Below are 19453 nucleotides of genomic sequence, written 5' to 3' on the forward strand. Positions count from 1 at the left end.
TGCAGTTAAATTTTATGGGTACCTTATAGGTGAAGTTTTTACTATGCTTCTCATCAGGAGCAGCAAGTAGGGTATAATTTCCCCTGTGTATTTTCTACTGCTAGGTCATCTTCTGCAGTGCAGCTAATGCCAGCAGCATTTGTGCCTGAATATTTGGTTCTGCTCTGAAAAAGCATTCCATAAACATAGTTTTATACTTTCATAAAGCTCAGCTACTTTCATATCAGGTCCACTGAGTGGAAAGGGAAAATAAGAAAATGTCCCTTTTCTTTCTCCTTTTCTGCCATATCTGAAAGAATAACAAATTGATGGGGGTCTTTGTGACTTGAAGCTTGACATCAGAAAAAAAAAGTGTTCCACAGGCCACACAAATATCTTCTGTTATTATAAAACAGATTTTGTGTCTTCATTTTTGAACCTTTGCTCGCTTTCACACTGCTGGTATAGGAACAGAAGTGAGTTGGGCAGGTAAAGCTGTGATCAAAATACAGCATTTTGGCTCAGATAAAAGCTAATGGCTTTGTCACAATTGCAAGTCCCAGAAATGTAGTTCATATTACATTTTAAGTTATCTTATGTACATTTCCTCTAAAATACCCCTTAATACCTTCCAAGAGTTGCACTAGAATATTCACCATATTCCTTGGTATACAGCACAAGTATTAATACATAGGACCAGAAGTGCCAGTATGTGCTGCAAGAGAACCCCAAACGTTATCAAGTGAAGTATGCTGATAACTGGAGAAACAGGCTAGACTTGGGGTCTCCAAAGGTGGGTTTGTGTGCATTGGGGTGCTGGAAGAAAATATTAGAACTAATATTTTTTAATCTAAGAGATAAGAAAGAAATTAAATTTTACTAATATTTAATATACAGCTTGACACTGGAACTGGGCTGATTCAGTCCATGTGGGAGAGGCACCTGTGTAAGGTAGGGTACAAACACAAGGGGTCCTGGGCAAAGAGGGGGGATTTCACAGCACAGAGGGCTGCTCAGTGGCACCCTCACTCATTCATTTCACTTTCATCATATTCTGACATAGCGTAGTTTATGTGTTCAGATAAATGGGTTTATGGATCATATTATCTAGTTTTAACCAAACTAACCATCACAAACTGGAAAGTGGCTCAAAAAGATTCCTACAAAGAAACTCTGTTTTGAAGGTAATGCTAATAATATGAGCACAAACAAACAAAATCAACAAATATATAAATTGGGGTTGTGTGCTAAAAAAATGTTACAATAGAACTATTATATTTCATGGCAGTTTTTGGTATATGAGGAAGACTTGCTGGGAGATGGATTTCCCGTTTCTGGTGCTGAAATGGAGAACTGACATTCAGGAGGGGGAGGAAAAAAGCATTTGGCAAGTGGAGAGTGAAAGAAATATTCTGTGAGAGTTTTTGTGTGTTTTGTTAGCTATGCATGGCTCTTGTTGTCCATGCTAAAGTCCAATTGTCTTTGAGTCAGTACATAAACTGTCAGTGGAGCTGAGGAATAGCAGATATGTTTCAGAAGAAACCTAGGGAAAATCTGAGATCGTTCATCAGATGGACTGTGAAAAATGGAGGCTACTCTGAAGGTGTTGGGACTGTGCGTGAAGCTCAAAAGCATAGTTGTTGAACTGTGTGACAGTCACCAAACTTTGAGGACATGGAGAGCTGTGTGATGGAAAATATTTAAATCTTATTCATGCTTTTAGTTCTACCTCTAAAGGATACTCTAGGATGCCTTGTGCTCAGGCCAGTATAATAGCTAGCAATTCTGGAAGAAATTTTCTAAGTTGGCACTTAATTCTTTTGCATTAAAAAAAAAAAAAAAAAAAGGAAGAAGAAAAGTGGAGAGGGGTACTGGGGTACTTCCTTGCATTCTAAAATTTTCCTTTAGATTTGCAGTGAACAGGGAAGATGAGATGTTTTAGTTTATTCCTAAAAGTTAATCTGTTCAAGAATGAGGTGTGTAAAAAGTAACAAACTTCAGTTTTTTTTTTTCACTGAAGTCAGCAGATGTGACTGCAACCACATGGGTAGCTGATACGCTGAGTAAGACGGTGCCATTTTTATGTATTCATTTTTCAGAGCATGGTGAAGGCCCTTCATCATCCACAATGACTGACAACAGAGAATATTTATTAAATGCTAACACTGATATGTTTAAAATAATATGTGCAAAATAATAAAACCTAGCTATGCTGATTTTAGGGCCATGGCAAGTGTTTTAATGGCAGTTCTCTGGGTTTGGTAGGCTGCTATTTGTCAATTTTGCTTTCTCTTGAGATTTCTGGTTTTACTAATTATGATGAAAAATCAAATTACATGTATTTATATTTGCTACAAATTGCTTATACACATTACCTATATACACACAAACTGTCATTTATACTTAAACAGTTGATAACAACTGATCTGAACTGTCATCCTGTTTATGGTAGAATGGAAACTATTTTGAAAATGCTCATAGTTCTCTTTCACATGAGTTTCATAATCCGTTGTGCAGATTTTCGAAGGTTTGGGGATTTTCATTTTGAATTTCTTTTGATCTTTGGGATTTTTTAAAAAATTATTTATTTTGGGGAAGAAAAAAAAATATGATTCAGGATATCATCTGGCTCAAGTTGAATTACACATCAGTATTATTTTGTTGTGATGATGAAATCAAAGCTTAAGAGTATCTGGATTATACACGGCAAGAAAAAATATTTGTTTTGTGCTTTGTACAGAATCTAAACTTATTACAATATTTGTAGATTGCATTCAGTCCAGAACGGTAGTTAGAAAAACTTTATCTATCTCCAGAGCAACAGAAGCTGGAAAAATTGACCTAGAAAGCTTTGTTTCAGCAGCCCTAATTTTGAGGTCTTTGTTTCCTGTTGCTGCTGTCACCACCTCATTTATTTCTTGGCAATGAAGGTTTATGAGGGCTGAAGCACATTTTCTCCTTTTGTTGCAGTGCTTTGTGCTCAAGGCTTACAAGCCAAGGACAAAACTGGCTCAAGTGACCCCTATGTTACTGTGCAAGTTGGCAAAAATAAGCGGAGAACAAAGACCATTTTTGGAAACTTGAATCCAGTATGGGATGAGAAATTTTATTTGTGAGTATAGAAGATGACATTGTTTCTTGCATTTTTAATTTATATTTTGGGTGATCTAATGTTACCAAGTGAAAAACTTACCTAATTTGAAGGCATGTTTCCTATGCTATGTGCATTTATAGCATTAATAAAATAGCTCTGAATGGGGAGAGCATACAATTTTGTTATAACTGTATCAATAGTATTCATAGATCTCATATTTGTTGGGGAATTTATTGTTGGAGTCCATTCTAATTTTATAAGGAACTTCAGTAACAAATTGTTTGGACTTTGACCTTAGATGTTATAGATGCATTCCTGTGCCCCAGACACTGACTATGAAAGATAATAAATAAATAAATAAATAAATTCAACAGGATGATTACCATAGGTGAGCTGAGGCACTTCATAATATCTGGTACACTTTAGACTCTGGGCTGGGTTATCTGTAATGGTTCCAAGACTGAGTGTTGTCAGATCTGAAGAGTCTTGTAGGATCCTTTTGTCTCATTTCCTTAGCTACAGCCCCAGAATTGAAAATAGTATCATTTTTTGTCAGCACATTACAAAAGTTCAACCCTGACGACAAAGTAGATGTTCCAATCTGAAATATGTTTACTAAGGTCTGAATATGATTTCATGCCAATTCTAACTCTGGCAATGCTCTCAGAACTTCTTTCAGAAAGAGATATTAGAGTACAGGAAATTCTAATTCATTTATATTATATTGTTCCTTTCCTTTAAATATTGCTTTAGGGTACAACACGTTTCTGACTGAGAATGACACTAATCTGATAATAATATTTTTTTTTAAATGTTATTCCTATATGTGTATCAAAAGTATTTCAACATTTATTCTTGTGTCAGCTTGATTACTATGTGGCACATTATATGATGTGCATTTAACTGCTATTGTCAAAGTCAATTAAGGATTCTGAAAGGCTAATATATGCCCTAGATATTTTTTAGAAAATTTTCATGAAATTATTTTTTGTGTTCCTGTTTATTTAGGCAGATTTTTTAGATTTTTCAGAAAAGCTCTAGTCTACCCTGAAAGTACTCTCAACAGTATTATCAGATAAAATCAATAGATATTATATGGAAGGTGTGTGAAGACAATAGTGTGAAGACAATAGTATAGTAAATGTGTGTGAAGACAATAGTATTGTAAATTGTGAAAATATGATATAATAATTTTAAAAGAATGTAAAATTCCAGTGTTAAATACAACACAGCCATATTTGCCTTCTTCTTGAGAATATATGCAAACCGGTAACACATTATAATAGTCTAACCCGTGGAACTTTGTTATGTAAGTCTATTAATCTTACACCTAACAGTGTTATTCAAAACTGAGTGTTAATTTGATACAACTTTATCTGATGAAACCTTGTATCAGTGATGATAAAGGGGATATATCATTTTTATAAGCATCCATGAATTTATGAAGCAGTAACAGAACAGCTCAGGATCCTGCAGACTGCCCAGTCAGGATTCAGGATCTACAGTTAGTCACCATGTGTAAAAGAAAATTTAAAAAATAGCCAATCACCACAAAACAAAATAGTTGTCTTCGGGATATAACATTAATTCCTTCCTTTTTCCTTTTTCTTTTCACATTATTCCTTAGGGTTCAGTCATTTCAAATTATCTTTGTCTTATTCAAGAAGGTGCAATGTTATAACATGAGAGATGATCTCCCTGGCATGTAGCACAATTTTCTCTTCTCTCTTCTTTGACTGAAATCTGCTTCCTTTTGATTGCAGAGGTTATCATTCCCCTTGTGAGTTTGAAAGAGATATCACCCTAACTGCCTCTTCTATTTGTCTGAGAAATGGTACTAAGTAACCCAACTGTACTAAACAATGTATGTCCATTCCTAACACAGATTCAAAGGCCAGTACTAGAAATGAATACTCAATTCAGGAAAAAAAAAAAAAAAAAAAAAAAAACAACTCATAAACATCTTACAGGATACCTGTATGTAGATTATGTTTTCTTTTTGGATTGTGTTACTCCAGTAGATGTTGAAGTGTCATATCTTATTGAATGATTGTGAGTAAAAAAAAAATGCAGGAGATCAATTACTTTCTTGAACTTAATTGTATGAGTTGCATAATGTCAAGAGTTGGATGAGCAACTTGGTATGAAGTTCTAAATTTATTTGTTCTAAGATGTGAGCTGTGTCTCTGGGTATTACTTTAATCTGCTACCCAGCAATTATGTTAATTTAAAAAATGCTATAGCACAATCTCCTGAATATATGCCATATATACATATATAATCTCCTATATGTGCCTTCAACTGAATATATTTTCAATCATTTTTATAACACACTGTCTAAAATAAAGTTATCTCCCTGAGTTATTTAACGTGTTAGATTTCACTTGAAAGCTTATGAGAATTTCTAAAGTGTATTAAGTAAACTATAAATGTTTAATCACAAGATTAAATCTAAACTGGATTAATATAACTATTTCAGGAAGTTTCATTTAAATTAGGCTTTATTAGTGATGTTTGATCGTCCTGTCTAAATCTAATACTAATCATCATTATATCTCTTAAATGCTAAATTCAGAAATAAAATACATCAAAAAATCCTAAATCTTGTATTTAATTATATTACCAAGACATTCATTTAAATTTCCCATTCTATTCTGAAACAAAGACTTGGAAAAAATGGCTCACCAGTGTGCATTTGTTCTGTCAAAGCAAATAGAGTGAGGGCAGTATTCAGGTTGCAGAATCATACATAATCCTCATATGACTGTATGGCTAGCAGAGTGAATGTTTCTAACAGCACGTTCTGTAATGCTGTTAAACATCCATGCCACAGGAAGCTGGGATACTGGCATAGATTTCAACGTGAGAACTCAAGAAATAACAGCAGGAGAGCTTCTGTACACCTGTATGCACCTCAGTAAACTATCAACTAAAGAATACCACAGGAAGAATACATCTTTCCTTGAAATGTATATTTTTGGTACAAAAGCTAGAGAAGTAAACAGGCCAGGAGATGTTCCCTTAACTAATATTTTATAGGTAACAAGAGCTTTTTTTTTTTTTAATTCACATTATCAGAAAGGAGATATCAGAATAGATTTTTATTGTTTTAATGAGTAACAAGGCATCAGTGATAGATGATTTTTTTTTCAACCCCATAACAAAGGCAGGCTCTTACTGCTGCCTGTCTGCTTGCATCTTTAGTTGAACTTGTCTGATATGGGAAGAGAGACCACTCAGTTACAGGGGAGAAAAATATGTTGGCTGTATGATTTTCAGTTTTGTACAAACTTCTAAAAATATTGGTGCTTTAGGAGCATCCAACACAATAATAGAAGTCTTCACTCACGATTTTCTTGACTATTTTCAACAGTTGACTCCAATTGCTGAAATATGGAAATCTGTTTGTATGTGGCAGTGTTTTTTAGCAAGCATACCTCTCCAAATTTCCTTGCAGACTGAAGGGATCATGTTTCCTCCAACCACTCATTATGTTAACACTTCAGCTGCAGTTGTCTAATCCGGAAGTCTTTCATATAACTGGATGATTATTTTATATTACTCCTTCTATTTTGACTGTCACAAGGACATCATATGGTTCCGACAAATAGCTTCAATGGATATCTCTTACTCCATTCAGTGAATGAAAACATACACTGTGTGACTCAAATTAGATCAGTGAAGAGGTTTTTGTGAAGACAATCATTGCCACTTGGCCAAAATAAGGGTCATCATTAAATTGTTAGAATTTGCCTGATCTCTGATATTGTTGAAGATTTCCTGGTAGTATACTGAAAATATCATTAAAGATAAAGATATAAAATCCAATTGAGTTTGCGTGGGAAGATTTCCAGTCATTCTCAGGAAGAAAAAACATGTTTGTACAAACTAGACTGTCTCTGATCATTTTTACTGCTGTATATTTTATCAGATAATGATGAGAAAATGTATCAGGTATCTTCTAGCACTAAAGAACATTGATGTAGTTTAGACACCATGATAGTTGAAATCTCCGTGTTGAAGCTGACCATTGCTTCATACTTCAGATATTTCAGTCCAGAGTGTCTGATGGAGACTTTCTGGCATCTATTGCAGGTATCCAGCTGGATGTTTTTTTTCCTTAGAATTCCCTTAAAGAGCACCACTTGTACAGTGTAACAGAAATAACCAAAATTTTTCTGCTGATTCCTTGCAGAATTTTAATGAGATAGTGTATTTTATTTTTAAAATGTTTTCCTTTAAGTCATAGAAATATCACTTTGGAGGAGGGAGAGGGGAGGGGGTGAACAAACCTCCAACTAATCTAACTGTTCGCAGTCTGCAAATTTGTTAGCGGATGTAAGATTTTTTTTTTACTGAAGACTTACAAGGAAACTATGTTATTATTATGAATTTATTTCTTTTTAACTAAATGACAGTTTAGTCCCCATACACTTTCTATCATCATCTTCATTGACTAGCAGTTACATCTTTACTCTGTATCAATTATTTGTAATTTTAACACTGGATGCATATCTCATAGATGAGGTTTAAAATCAGGTCATGAAAGGGTAGCTAATAGTAAGTTTATGTGGGCGTCTTCTAGTACACATTGTTTATTACATTTTTCATTACTCTAGCCATTAGCATAAAAACAGGAACGCCATGAGGATTAGTTCATGTCTGTTCAGTATTCTGTAAATTCAGAAATGTTATAGCAACACCAGATTGTTGATAAATTATTAAAACTACTATCTATCTTATCTGAATATAGAGGAACTTTTTCAGCTTTCAAAAGTATCAGTACCTTCAGTCTCTGTGTGCTAAAGAACAATTCACTTCTTGCATTTCCTGTGTCCTTAGTGCACTTTTACTAAGCGTGTAATAGGGAGTGGCTAGAAGATGGAACGTTTTGAAAGTGACATACGTTGCATTTTCTTGAATTCTTTGGGCTAATTTTCCTGGACAAATTAAGCAGAGGTAGGAATCCCACATTTTTGCAAATCCCCATAGTTCTGCAAAGATGTTATCAGATAGACTAAAGCAGGATGTGTATCTCTTTACGAAGTGCTGTTTCTGAGAGGCTGGGCAGGTAAGCAGCATCATGCAGACAGCTCTGTAAGATTAATAGTAAATCTCCCTGCAATCTCAATGCTGCAGGGCAGGCATGTAAAAATGCATTCATCCACCCTGTCCCTTCCAGCATCACAAGTCTATATAAGTTTTGGGGTCTCGAATAGGAACATTACAAACACGTAGAAGCAGACCTGATTGATCACGAAAGGTTTAGACAAGATGATTAACATGTGATTATAAACCCATTGGTAGTGCTTACACCACGTCTCACTAACCTAAAATTAAAGCAGAAGAAGATATGGAAAAGATGAACGAATCAGGAGAAAGCACAGTGGTGCTGACCATCTGAATAAATATTCAGCTACAGCTACATTAATCAGCTTAATCAGCTTATGTAGCTTAATCAGCTACATTAGAGGGAAATATGTGTTTTCTCAGGAGAATAAAACATGGTACTTGTACTGAAGTACTTTTCCCTGAGATGGCATCTCCCCGAGAAGCAAAACAAGAACAAGACTTCTACTAATAGCACAGATATGGTGATGAGGTTTACCTAAATGCCTCACCAGTGATGGATCTCCCTACACCACAGTAGAAAATCCTTGCTTAAAATTTCTGTTGAGTGCACATCTAAATGCAAGTCAGTGTTAATCAGTAATTCAGGGCTACCCATTAGGAAAATTAGATGCTTTGGTTCTGGGTATAGCCTATTTTCGTAAGACAAGGATATTTCTTTGATCCATCTGCATCTGTCTTCCTATTTTTTATAAGTCCTTGCCAATAACTTCTGAATTTTGCAGTCACTCAAAGAAATCTCACAGATTCCCTAATATTGCATCTGTCGCGTTCTCTGAAAACAGAGATGAGAGATACTAACAGTGCCCTCAGTATGAGCTCACCCTGTAATAGACACCAGGGAGTCCATATGAAGGGGTAATTTATAAAAATCCCAATTATGAGAGAAGATGCAATTGATGATTGCGGTTTGCTAGATGTCAGAGGAGCTGGCCATAAGACAAAAGGAAACCAGATTTCATTAGTCTCACTAATAGCAAAAAAAAAAAAAAAAAAAAGTGTTTTTTAACTACCAGAGATATCTTCAGTGTTGAAATTTGGAATATGAACAGGCACAAATATTTTTGTGATACTGAGTGATGTCGCAGTGAGGCAGGGTGGAAGTGCATGCCATTTTTAGTGACTAATGATCCCTGACAGTAATAATGGCATTTAAAGCACTTTATACTTCCAAAGCCTATTACCACTGCTAATTAATTCTTAGAACACACCCTGAGGGGTGCCAGTTGGGAGATAAGTTATAGTATTACTGTTTTAATTCTGGAATTGCTGAAATAGATAATTGAGCAGTGGTAGTGCTTAGAATAGAATTCAGGCAAGAATTCTTATTCGAGTCTCAAATTAAGACCTTGGAGCTGGGACCAAAAAATGTTGTCCACTGGGATCACTCTCATGCATCCAGAAGCTTTTCAAATTAACTCAGCTCATGAGGGTATAATAAGCCACTTAAATTTGCAGTTTTTTAGTGCATGGCAATCTGTCCCTACTTCTCCTTACAAGGGAAACTGAGGTCTTAGAGAAGAGTAAAACAAATCAGTTACTCAAAAATTTTGTGCTCCATAGTAAAAATTGTCTCTAAGATTTTCTTACATTTTTTATTGTTACATTAGAGGCCACTGCTTCTGTGGTCTACTATATGGGCTACATAATGTTCATGAATGAAAAAATACTTGATCTGACTGTATCTTTCCTAAGGTGTTTGTTAAGTAATAGCATCAAGAAGTACACATTGTAAGTTGTAAGTGAATAGTTTCAACGTTCAGTAGTTTACAACATTCATAAATGCTATCCACAGGTATACATAATTCAGTCAAGTTACTGTAGTTACTCTAGCTTTCCCCTGGCAATATGGTACGAACTTCTATTCCACTCATTATTGCAGTTGTCGGTATTCTGTCACATCAAGAAGTTAAGCAAGTATACAGAATTCAAGCACAGTGAATTAGACTGCAGTACAAATGTACACCGCTTATATATGACATGCTTAATTTTATTACTCTTTTTACAGTGAATGCCATAACTCTACAGATAGAATAAAAGTGAGAGTATGGGATGAAGATGATGACATCAAATCTAGAGTAAAACAACATTTCAAAAAGGAATCAGATGACTTCCTTGGGCAAACAATAATTGAAGTAAGAACACTGAGTGGAGAAATGGATGTATGGTATAATTTAGGTATGATTCTTACTGTTGCTTTTTTGTTTGTTTGTTAGTTTTTTAACAAATTTCAGGAGAATCTCAGCATCTGTAGATTTGGTACTTCAAAATATGCAGCTTTGGTGCTGATATGCAATTTTAAAAATCTTAGATGTTTCAGGACGATTTGAAAATAAAAGATATTTTCTGGGTTTCCATCCAGAGTTATAATTACAGAGAGCAAACTAATCTCAACAAAGACAAATATTTCAATTTAATATACAAGTTTTTAAAAAAGTAAGAAAAGCCATCACTTCAGACTAGTCCATTCACAGTATTATTACATAGTAAAAAGTTTTACTAGTGAATATTTTCTTTGCGTGCATTCACTTTATTACATTTTTTAAGATTATGCATATACCATTCTTCTATACCTAATTGTCTTTGTTTTTCATTGTTTACATCCATCATTATTCATGAAACTTGTTTGTTCTTCTGTTATATACATGTTAAATATGTTTACATGCTTAGTCTTAAATTCATGGCAGTCTGCTGGAGCTCAAAATGCTGTCTGATATCTTTAATGACTGCATGTTCTTGTCTGGTCAGATCTTAAGAAGTATCACTCTTTGAACCAGAAGTAAATCAACGATAGTGTGTCTCAGAATATATTCTCTTAATCTAAATCTAAGCATACAAAATCTTTAATTCTGAAAGCCTTAATGTGCAATAAGTGTTCTGAAGTAACCATTTAAAAGTTCATCTCCTACATTTGATAACAAAAAACTGTCAGTAATTTTTTTATCTAGGTTGCCTGTTCTCAGAAACACTTCAGGTGAATTGTGTGACATAATTTTCTGAAATTGTAAAGCACTTGTTTCCTTATCAATGGTCCTTGTTTCCCTGGCCAATATTTTGTTGCATAGTAAAATGTATGGATGTGTATTTGATTTCTTTTTAACAATGGAAATAATGCTTTGCTTAATTTCCTTATTAAAATTAGATATTTTTTACAAATAAGATGTGTCATTATGAATTCCAAATTTTATTAATTGACAGTTGTCATTGACAGCAATGATAGCAACCAAATGGACTAGCTTTAGAAATAAGTCATTTATATAATTTCTTCTGTAAGACTCAGCTTAGCTGAACTGGAATAGATTTCTTCTAAGAATATTTTATGTTTCTCTAAAACATAGTAGTTTGGGCTGTTGCTATAGTTTTCATAACTAAAGTAAAATGTTAATAATGAAAATAATAATTAGTGCAAATACCAGATAGAAAATCAAAATAATTTCTACTGAAAAAGAGAAAGTGTTGCTTAAAGTGCTATGCAGCCTGTTCAGCTTCATGGCCTGAACTGTATGTGAGGTATTTACAAGGTATTATCTTGTTCTCAACAGCAGGACTTTCTGGCTTTAAAATGGAAGTTTTTCACATGGCAGTTTGTATTTTTCATAGTTACTAATATATTGTTTTTCTGCCCTTCAGAAAAACGTACAGATAAATCTGCTGTCTCTGGTGCTATCAGATTGAAAATCAATGTTGAAATAAAAGGAGAGGAGAAAGTTGCTCCCTACCATGTGCAGTACACCTGTTTACATGAGGTATGTTGGAGAAGTTAAGGAAAGCAAGCTATCATAAAAGTCACTTTTCAGTTGTTGCACAGATAAAGAAAAATGTCATAAAAAATTAGAATGTTGATAAAAACTACTGCAACACTTCAGGATGAGCTTATTTTTGGTTGGTATACCAAGGTTCATAGTCAAAGACAGAACAACGTAGCATCAATACATCATTCTTGCCAGCAGGAGTCAGAAAAAAAAAAAAAAAAAAAAAAAAAAAGAGGTAGAGTCAAAAAACTTCTTCCCCAACAGTGATGGTTTTGTTGTTGTTGTTGTTGTTGTTTTGTTTGTTTGTTTGTTTGTTTGTTTTTTAGTATTTAATCCTCCACACATACTTGCTGGCATCAAGAAGACTAACCATTTCTGTATAGTGGAGAAATCATATATATTACTTCTGTCAATAATTAAAAAAATAAAATCACTGATGAATCGCTGTGTGTCTCTCAGAGATTGTATTTGATACTTCTGTATAACTTCATGATTTAATTCATTATCAAGGGTGTATAGGAGAGTACAGAAAGTTCCTGCACAACTTTATTTTGCAGTCTTCCTGTGCCAGTTCACTGTGGTGCCTTTATGTGAGATAGGTCAAAGTGCTGAATCATAGGCCTATACTACCAGAGTTCAGCTACCCACACTTACACAGACAGACAAATGCATTTAGTGTCATGGACGTTCTGTTGCCTTTAATAAATAAATAAACAAAATCTAAGTTAATGAGCATATTGCTGATTATATAGGACATATTTTTAGAATGCCATTTAAAAGTTTAAAATTCCTATTTGAAAAATTTCTTGCATTTAGAATCTATTCCATTACTTGACGGAAGTTAAAGGTAATGGTGTTGTAAAAATCCCTGAAGTGAGAGGTGACGAAGCCTGGAAGGTGTATTTTGATGATGCTGCACAAGAAATTGTAGATGAATTTGCAATGCGTTATGGAATTGAATATATTTATCAAGCTATGACGTAAGTATTATCATGTTTTTTTTTTTTTTCTGTTTTTTGTTTGTTTAGCTCTACTGTTGAGGATGTGAGAAAACTAACGAGTGTCAAGCCATTGTGCTTTCATTTTCCATTCACCCTGGTTCCTGACTTATAATTCTTTCTGTCTTTTGTGTCCCTTTGATTCTCATTGAAAGGCTACTCAGATGCAATGGCATTAAGATATATTATAAATATTTTATAAATTGTTACTGGTATTATCACTAATGTATTTCTTTATCCTTATAATATTTATGTGTGGCAAGGGTCACAAAGACTTCACTGTATTAGACGGGATTGGGTTATTGTACTACCTAGAAAAGGGTTTCACAGGCTACATACTCTTTCCGAGGAATATGGAAATCATCATAGAATGCCAGTAATGGCTATAGTAACCTTCTATTATATACATAAATAATTCATGCAAACCATTTTTAATAGTATTAGAACATATCACTACATTATCTATATTGAAGTAGCTACCTTTAGAATACAACACCACTGAGCTTAGAAGCCTGGTGATACAAGAATACCATATATTCTTACCTTGTCCTGTAAAAAGTTTGCCAGTGAAAGGGGTTACATTCTGCTTTTACTGCAGACAAACGAAAGCAGAGGACTCCAAATGAGTTCATTGACATTACAGAAAGCTGATATTATGGAATTTTAAATCAGAACATTCATTTTGTTTCCTCCATCTCTTTACAGCACATCTTAAATAATTATTTTTTTCTATAGTATGAGGGAATACTATATTTTCTATAGTATGAGTATAAACATATAACATTTTCTTTCTATTGCAGAATGTAATGACAACATCTGGTATTGCAATGAGCATCTCTTTCCCGTCATATAACTCATTGTGAAGTATTGTTCTGTATGTCTATTAGAAAAGGAGAGGGTATATCTGTAATATATACTTGTTTAATGTTCTTCCTCCAAGGACCTTAACATTGCACAGAAGAATTAATTATACTTGACAGTTCCCCCATGGTATTGTATATCCCTACTACCTACAGAGGAATTCATGAACTAGTTTCATGAATAGAAGTTGGAATTTCTGATTTCCTATTCTTTGCTACTGATTCGTTTTTCATGTTTAAATTTCCATCACCCATGTATGTCTTTACATCTTGATTAATATATGGTACTTATTAACTAGCATAGTATTATAATTTTATAACTTGATTTAGAGTGATATGCCAGTTTTACCAAAATGTTTATCTCTAAAGGGATAAAGTTGTTCTTGCTATCCGTACAAAATATAACTCAGGGTTATAAGAGATGAATCCACAACAGCTATTGATGCCAAGGGAGGTTTATTATTACCATTTTGCTAGGGAAATAAAGCAGGTCTCCATTTAGCATTAGTGTTTCCTCTTACCGACAGCCCAAGTAACTTGTTACTTCAGTACAGCATGGCAGTACTCAGTTGAGCAGTCTTAATTGAAAAGGTGACTTTGAAGGTTCTCCTCTTTCATGTCTTTATTATGATTGTGTGAAAAACTACAGGAAAAAATCAGAGTACTGGAAAAAGTTTGAAACTGAATTTTAAAATTCAAATGTAGCAGAAGTCAGCATTGTAATAATAGAAATATAATTGACATGCAAGCATTTTAAAAGCTTTTTCATTTAACAGGGTTAGGAATGGGTTACATTTTCATATTAAGAAGATGCTTTATTTTTATATTAGTATAAAACATAACATACAGACTTTGATTAAAAGGAAGTAAATTTAGTCTGAACATCTAACTTGGAACTGGGCAAATACTGCAACATATTTTTCAGGAATCCTTGCACAAAAATTCTAAGTCATTTTAAGTTACATGACCTACTTTGGCTTGTCCTCTTTCTGTTCTTGTTTTCTTCTGTACCTTTTCCACCAATTTCCTTACTGTTTATAACTGCAAGCCCAGCATTTCCAGCAAGTATAATAAGAAAGTGAATTTGAAATTGGTAGTCAGAAGTAATTCACACAGGAAACCAAGACTATGATCTCATTGCCCCAATACCCATGTCCATTTACATTTTAAAATGTTCCATTTTAATTATCAGTAATCCCTATCTGAGGGGTAGTCCACATAATATTTAAGAGCACAACTTGTTTAAGTTAGTTAGGAATAAAATCTGTAATTAATGTAATCTCAATATTTACATATGAATATATATACGTATATATATTGTTTTGCTGATTCATCTGTAGACATGTCTCAGTGTGTTCAGACTTTGGGGAGAAGAGTAGTGAAGAAACTGTAGATTTGTCATGTCGAATTATCTTTTGGACTATTACCTATTTGTTTTTTATTTGTGTTTGAAATCATGTTTCTCTCCTAGAACAACTTGTTGGGAGAAAATTTACAGCTTCTTAATTTAGATTCCATTTTGTAACGATGTCCTCCTACTAAAAGCAAGCAATTTTTTCCCATAGAACAGAGAGACAATTTGAACATAATCACTTGGCCCAAAGGAACACTGTGTAAGCATTTTACACTCAAGAATCTAGTTGCAGAATATTTCTACAGTATATCTCATAATTTGTAAATTAAATTTTTGCACTGACAGTTGGTCAGGAAATTGAATGGCAGGAAAGTTTCAAAATAAGGCCAGTAGACCTGGTTTTAAACACAGGACTTAAGCAGTACAATATATACTCCAAAGTATGTGAGACTTGACAATGTTTGCTGTGACATCATGTGCCAAATGTGAAGTGTTAGTTATTACCCATGCTATTGGCTGCTTTTTCCAAGGATCTACAAAGACAAGGAATAAAGTTTTCTGTTTATTTTATTTTATTTTATTTTATTTTACTTTATTTTATTGTAGCAAGTACTAGTAAGCCAGTTGGCTTTCAGATTTCTTACATGGGTTATCAGCACTGTCAGAGTCATGGATATTATTGGATGTGATAAACATGGTTCTGTAAATTTTGACAATTTTATTAAAGACACAGAAGCAAAAATTCACGACTGTTGCTTGACACTGATGCTGTCATCAACATCACTACCCAAATTACAGGTAGAACAGTGATCTACCTGTAAGCAGTGATCTAAGTAAGGGCATAACAAAATTATATCAATAGGTTCAAATTTTCCCTACAACAAATAAATACAATTTGTGTCTTTTCAAGATGGTAGCTCAACATTTAGTCATTAGCTGAACCTCCAGAAGAGATCTCCCTGAACTTAAAATGTTGACCCAAACTATTTTTCCACAGTCCGTCTTGTTTCCTGAGGGCAGCTGATACAATATTAATGGTTTCTCACATAGCAGCTGCTGCTGAGTCCCCTTGGTAGAGCACACACCAGAAGTATGACTCTGAGCATGAGTGGAGTTATTAGTGCCTTCTTATTTTTAGCTTAGCACTCATGTGCTAAGGATCTTTAGGTCTATTAGAAGATTTTTGGAAATTGTAAGTCAGTGATACAATTGTATGTTAATTATTTTGGTGTCAATTTCTTAAAAGATAGTTCTGATAATCTCTACATGTGTTTTCTCAAAATGCATGTGGTAAATAGATCTGGTGAGATTTCTATTAACTTTAAGGTTACCTAAAACTGGCGAAAATAATCTGATATCACTATTTTATTTTATACAAAGGAAATTATTGTTTTTCCAGTTTGAAGAAAATACATGAGATATGTTAAAACATTTTCTTAAGTAGGTATCTTGGTCACATCTTTATCAGATTCATGTTGCGGTATTTAAATGCACTTCTGAAAAATACTGGCAATGAATGGAAGGTTTGGTATTATCACTATGAGCTCAGAATGCTGAGTTCTAGTCCAGGTCCATGTGATTGATTTGCTGTGTATACCTGAGCAGTTTCTCTCAATTTTATAAAATTTAGATAATAGCACTTAATGATCTACTTTCTAGGAATGCTGAGAAATGTTTGCAAAGCACTTTGAACATGACTAGCATGATAGGAGTTTTAAGTATCAATATATGCCACCATATCAGTGCAAGGCTGTGATATATAAGCCCAGCATGAAAATACTTTAGAGTCTAATGCTAGAGAAAGCCCAGGAAGTCGGTCTCCTGGCTTGGCCTTGAAAGGCTGCAGATACAAAAGGACCCCTCATATGAAGATTGAAGCCCTAGACTCTCTTTAATATAAGTGTGCCTCTCCTGCCTCCCATCCCCAGCTGGATCTCTTCTCTTCCAGACTCTATGTAAACTAGAAAATCCAGCAATTATTTAGTTCCTTAGCCTAGCTTTGGGGGGATTAAAACCTTGTTTCATCACACTGTCTACTTCTGCTGTAATCTTATGTCCTTAATACTTCAGAGACTTGCAATGATACTCTAAAGTAGCAAAAATAATAATAATAATAATATTTAAAAAAAAAAAAAAAAAAAGAATATGAATACAAATACGTGGTGGGATTTTCTTTAGGTGTTTGTACATGCATAATTAATGGCCTGATCTTTTTCTTGGAAACCAACTTAAATTGTAAGAGGATTTATCTAGTGAGATGTAAAAGTGTTAGAAAATTATGATTTTAGAAGTTTTCCATGTAATTGCTTTTCAATTTCAGGGCAAGTTGTTTACTTCTTTACTTTAAACTACCTTATGGATCACACATATACTGGGTCTGGCTGGGATGCCAGCCAGCGCTCATTGATAATTAAAGCACACTTTAAACCTAGGATGAGTTCAAGACTTTTCCTATACTGACCATAGTGATAACCTAGCTGTAATGATAGGTGGTTGTATTTAGGATCACTTTTACTTTGCTGTGAGTAGTTGATGTGAGTAGTATTTCAAATGTCTGTCTTTGTCTTCAAATGTACAGGTTTTGTAACCTGTCTCATTAACTAAGGATGTTAGGAATTGTTTGGCCAATAATTTTAGAGAACCCATGTCTGATATCTAGGTACTGAGCAGAAGAGATCAGGCACATTAATGAAAATTGATTCCTGAACCTGGACATCTGCAGAGTTTTGGAGTTTCCTTCTTTTTAAATGTGTCTGTGACCTGACACGGATTGCTGAAATAAACATTGCAACTTAGATGTCTCATTTCTGAAGTAAATGAAAGTGTTGGAGAGGGCTTGTTTTGGAGCAATGTGAGGTACTGGCAGAGTATTATTTTCAGCTCATTTCTGAATCTGTAAATGAGCATTCATAGTCTGAGTCTGTGCACTGAGAGGGAGTACTTAAAAAGCAAAAGAAGCACCTTCATGTGCTGCCTTCTGCAGCACATCCCAATCTCCATTTTAAATTACACACACAACAGAAAAATATAGGCTAACTGAAAAAGTAAGAGTTGTTTGACAGATGTGAAATAACAGATTGCCTAAAGAACTATTAAAAAAAAAGCATCTGCAAATAGACTACGCCAGTGATGTGAGAGACCCAAGCATACTTCTTATTTTGAACAAGTAAACAGGTAAACTTAAAACTGGTATTTCTGACTTTTTGTTTTAAACATTTGGAGTAAATGAGTTATACAAGACCTCCTTCCAGTTCAAATACTGTATACTTACAAGAGATTAACTTTTTTTTTTTTTTCTCGGATGACCTAATTTAGGCTGCTGTGTTTTCACTGCTCAGCAGTGTTTAAAATGTTACCTAATGAATTCTAGTTTCCCATGAAAAAAAATTATAAAAATCAGAGCTTTTTCCACTCAGACCTGGGTGGACGTCAGAATTAGTGGCTTCTTGTACTTGTTTGTCCAAGGTGCTGTGAGCAGTAATGGTCTTTGGTTTCTTTACAAAAAGTTAAAGTTTACTAGCAAGTCAGTGAGTCAGAACTATTCAAAACCTAATACAAAATCATGTCACATTGTTATTATGTTTGTGATCAGCACTCATCCCAAATCCTTACAAGATTCTGTTGAATACAAGCTAGAACTGCATCAAAAATACTTCAATTTATCAACTCTGAACATTAGTATGGCTAAATCTTGGCATCCTGAGGGATGTGTTGAGCTTGGGGAACTTCCTTCTCTTACTGTAGAATTTAACATGATATGGGCATGAACTCTCATATTTGTACAGTGACCTATATAGCTCTACATACTGGAGCAGGAAACTTCTGAGTGCCAGATCTCACAAGTACCTTAAACAGTTCTAAATGAACTGCTCATAACGGGAGTATAAGGTTCATGAATTCTTTCATCCTTCTACTGACAGCTTCAGCCATCAGTAATCAACTGAGTTCATCACTCTGAGCTTCATTTACATGCTCCAGTAGTGTATCTTGCTGTATAAATAAATGCATGTCCATATTTCTATGTGATGTGCTTGCAGTACACTGTGCAGTATACTCCCTTGTTAGTTCAATCTCCATGCCACAGGACTGGCTGTGCAGTAGTTTTTCTCTGGCATCAAAACATTCCAGATGTAGGGAGGTGGACAGCATCTACAGGCTTGTGGGAGAACAAATCTCCTCAGACTCAGCAGAAATTGGGAGATAAAGCCTTTTCTCTGCAAAGCCCCAGACCTGCTCAGTGATGGACTTCTCTATCTTTAAAAATTACATTTTCCAACATGAAGCTG

The 19453-nt window shown here is 34.3% G+C and overlaps 1 protein-coding gene across 5 annotated transcripts in view; it reads left to right on the forward strand.

Moving 5' to 3' along the window:
* The window catches only part of UNC13C (unc-13 homolog C), a 142234-nt gene that overhangs the window by 55364 nt on the left and 67417 nt on the right, over positions 1–19453 (forward strand). For all 5 annotated transcript variants that reach the window (XM_035335676.1, XM_035335678.1, XM_035335677.1 and 2 more), the window contains 4 exons: positions 2950–3091; positions 10212–10381; positions 11834–11949; positions 12772–12935. In XM_035335676.1, coding sequence (XP_035191567.1) covers positions 2950–3091; positions 10212–10381; positions 11834–11949; positions 12772–12935 — 592 coding nt within the window. The remainder of the gene's footprint in view (positions 1–2949; positions 3092–10211; positions 10382–11833; positions 11950–12771; positions 12936–19453) is intronic.

The sequence above is a fragment of the Oxyura jamaicensis genome, chromosome 10, assembly GCF_011077185.1.
Source record: "Oxyura jamaicensis isolate SHBP4307 breed ruddy duck chromosome 10, BPBGC_Ojam_1.0, whole genome shotgun sequence".
NCBI lineage: Eukaryota > Metazoa > Chordata > Aves > Anseriformes > Anatidae > Oxyura > Oxyura jamaicensis.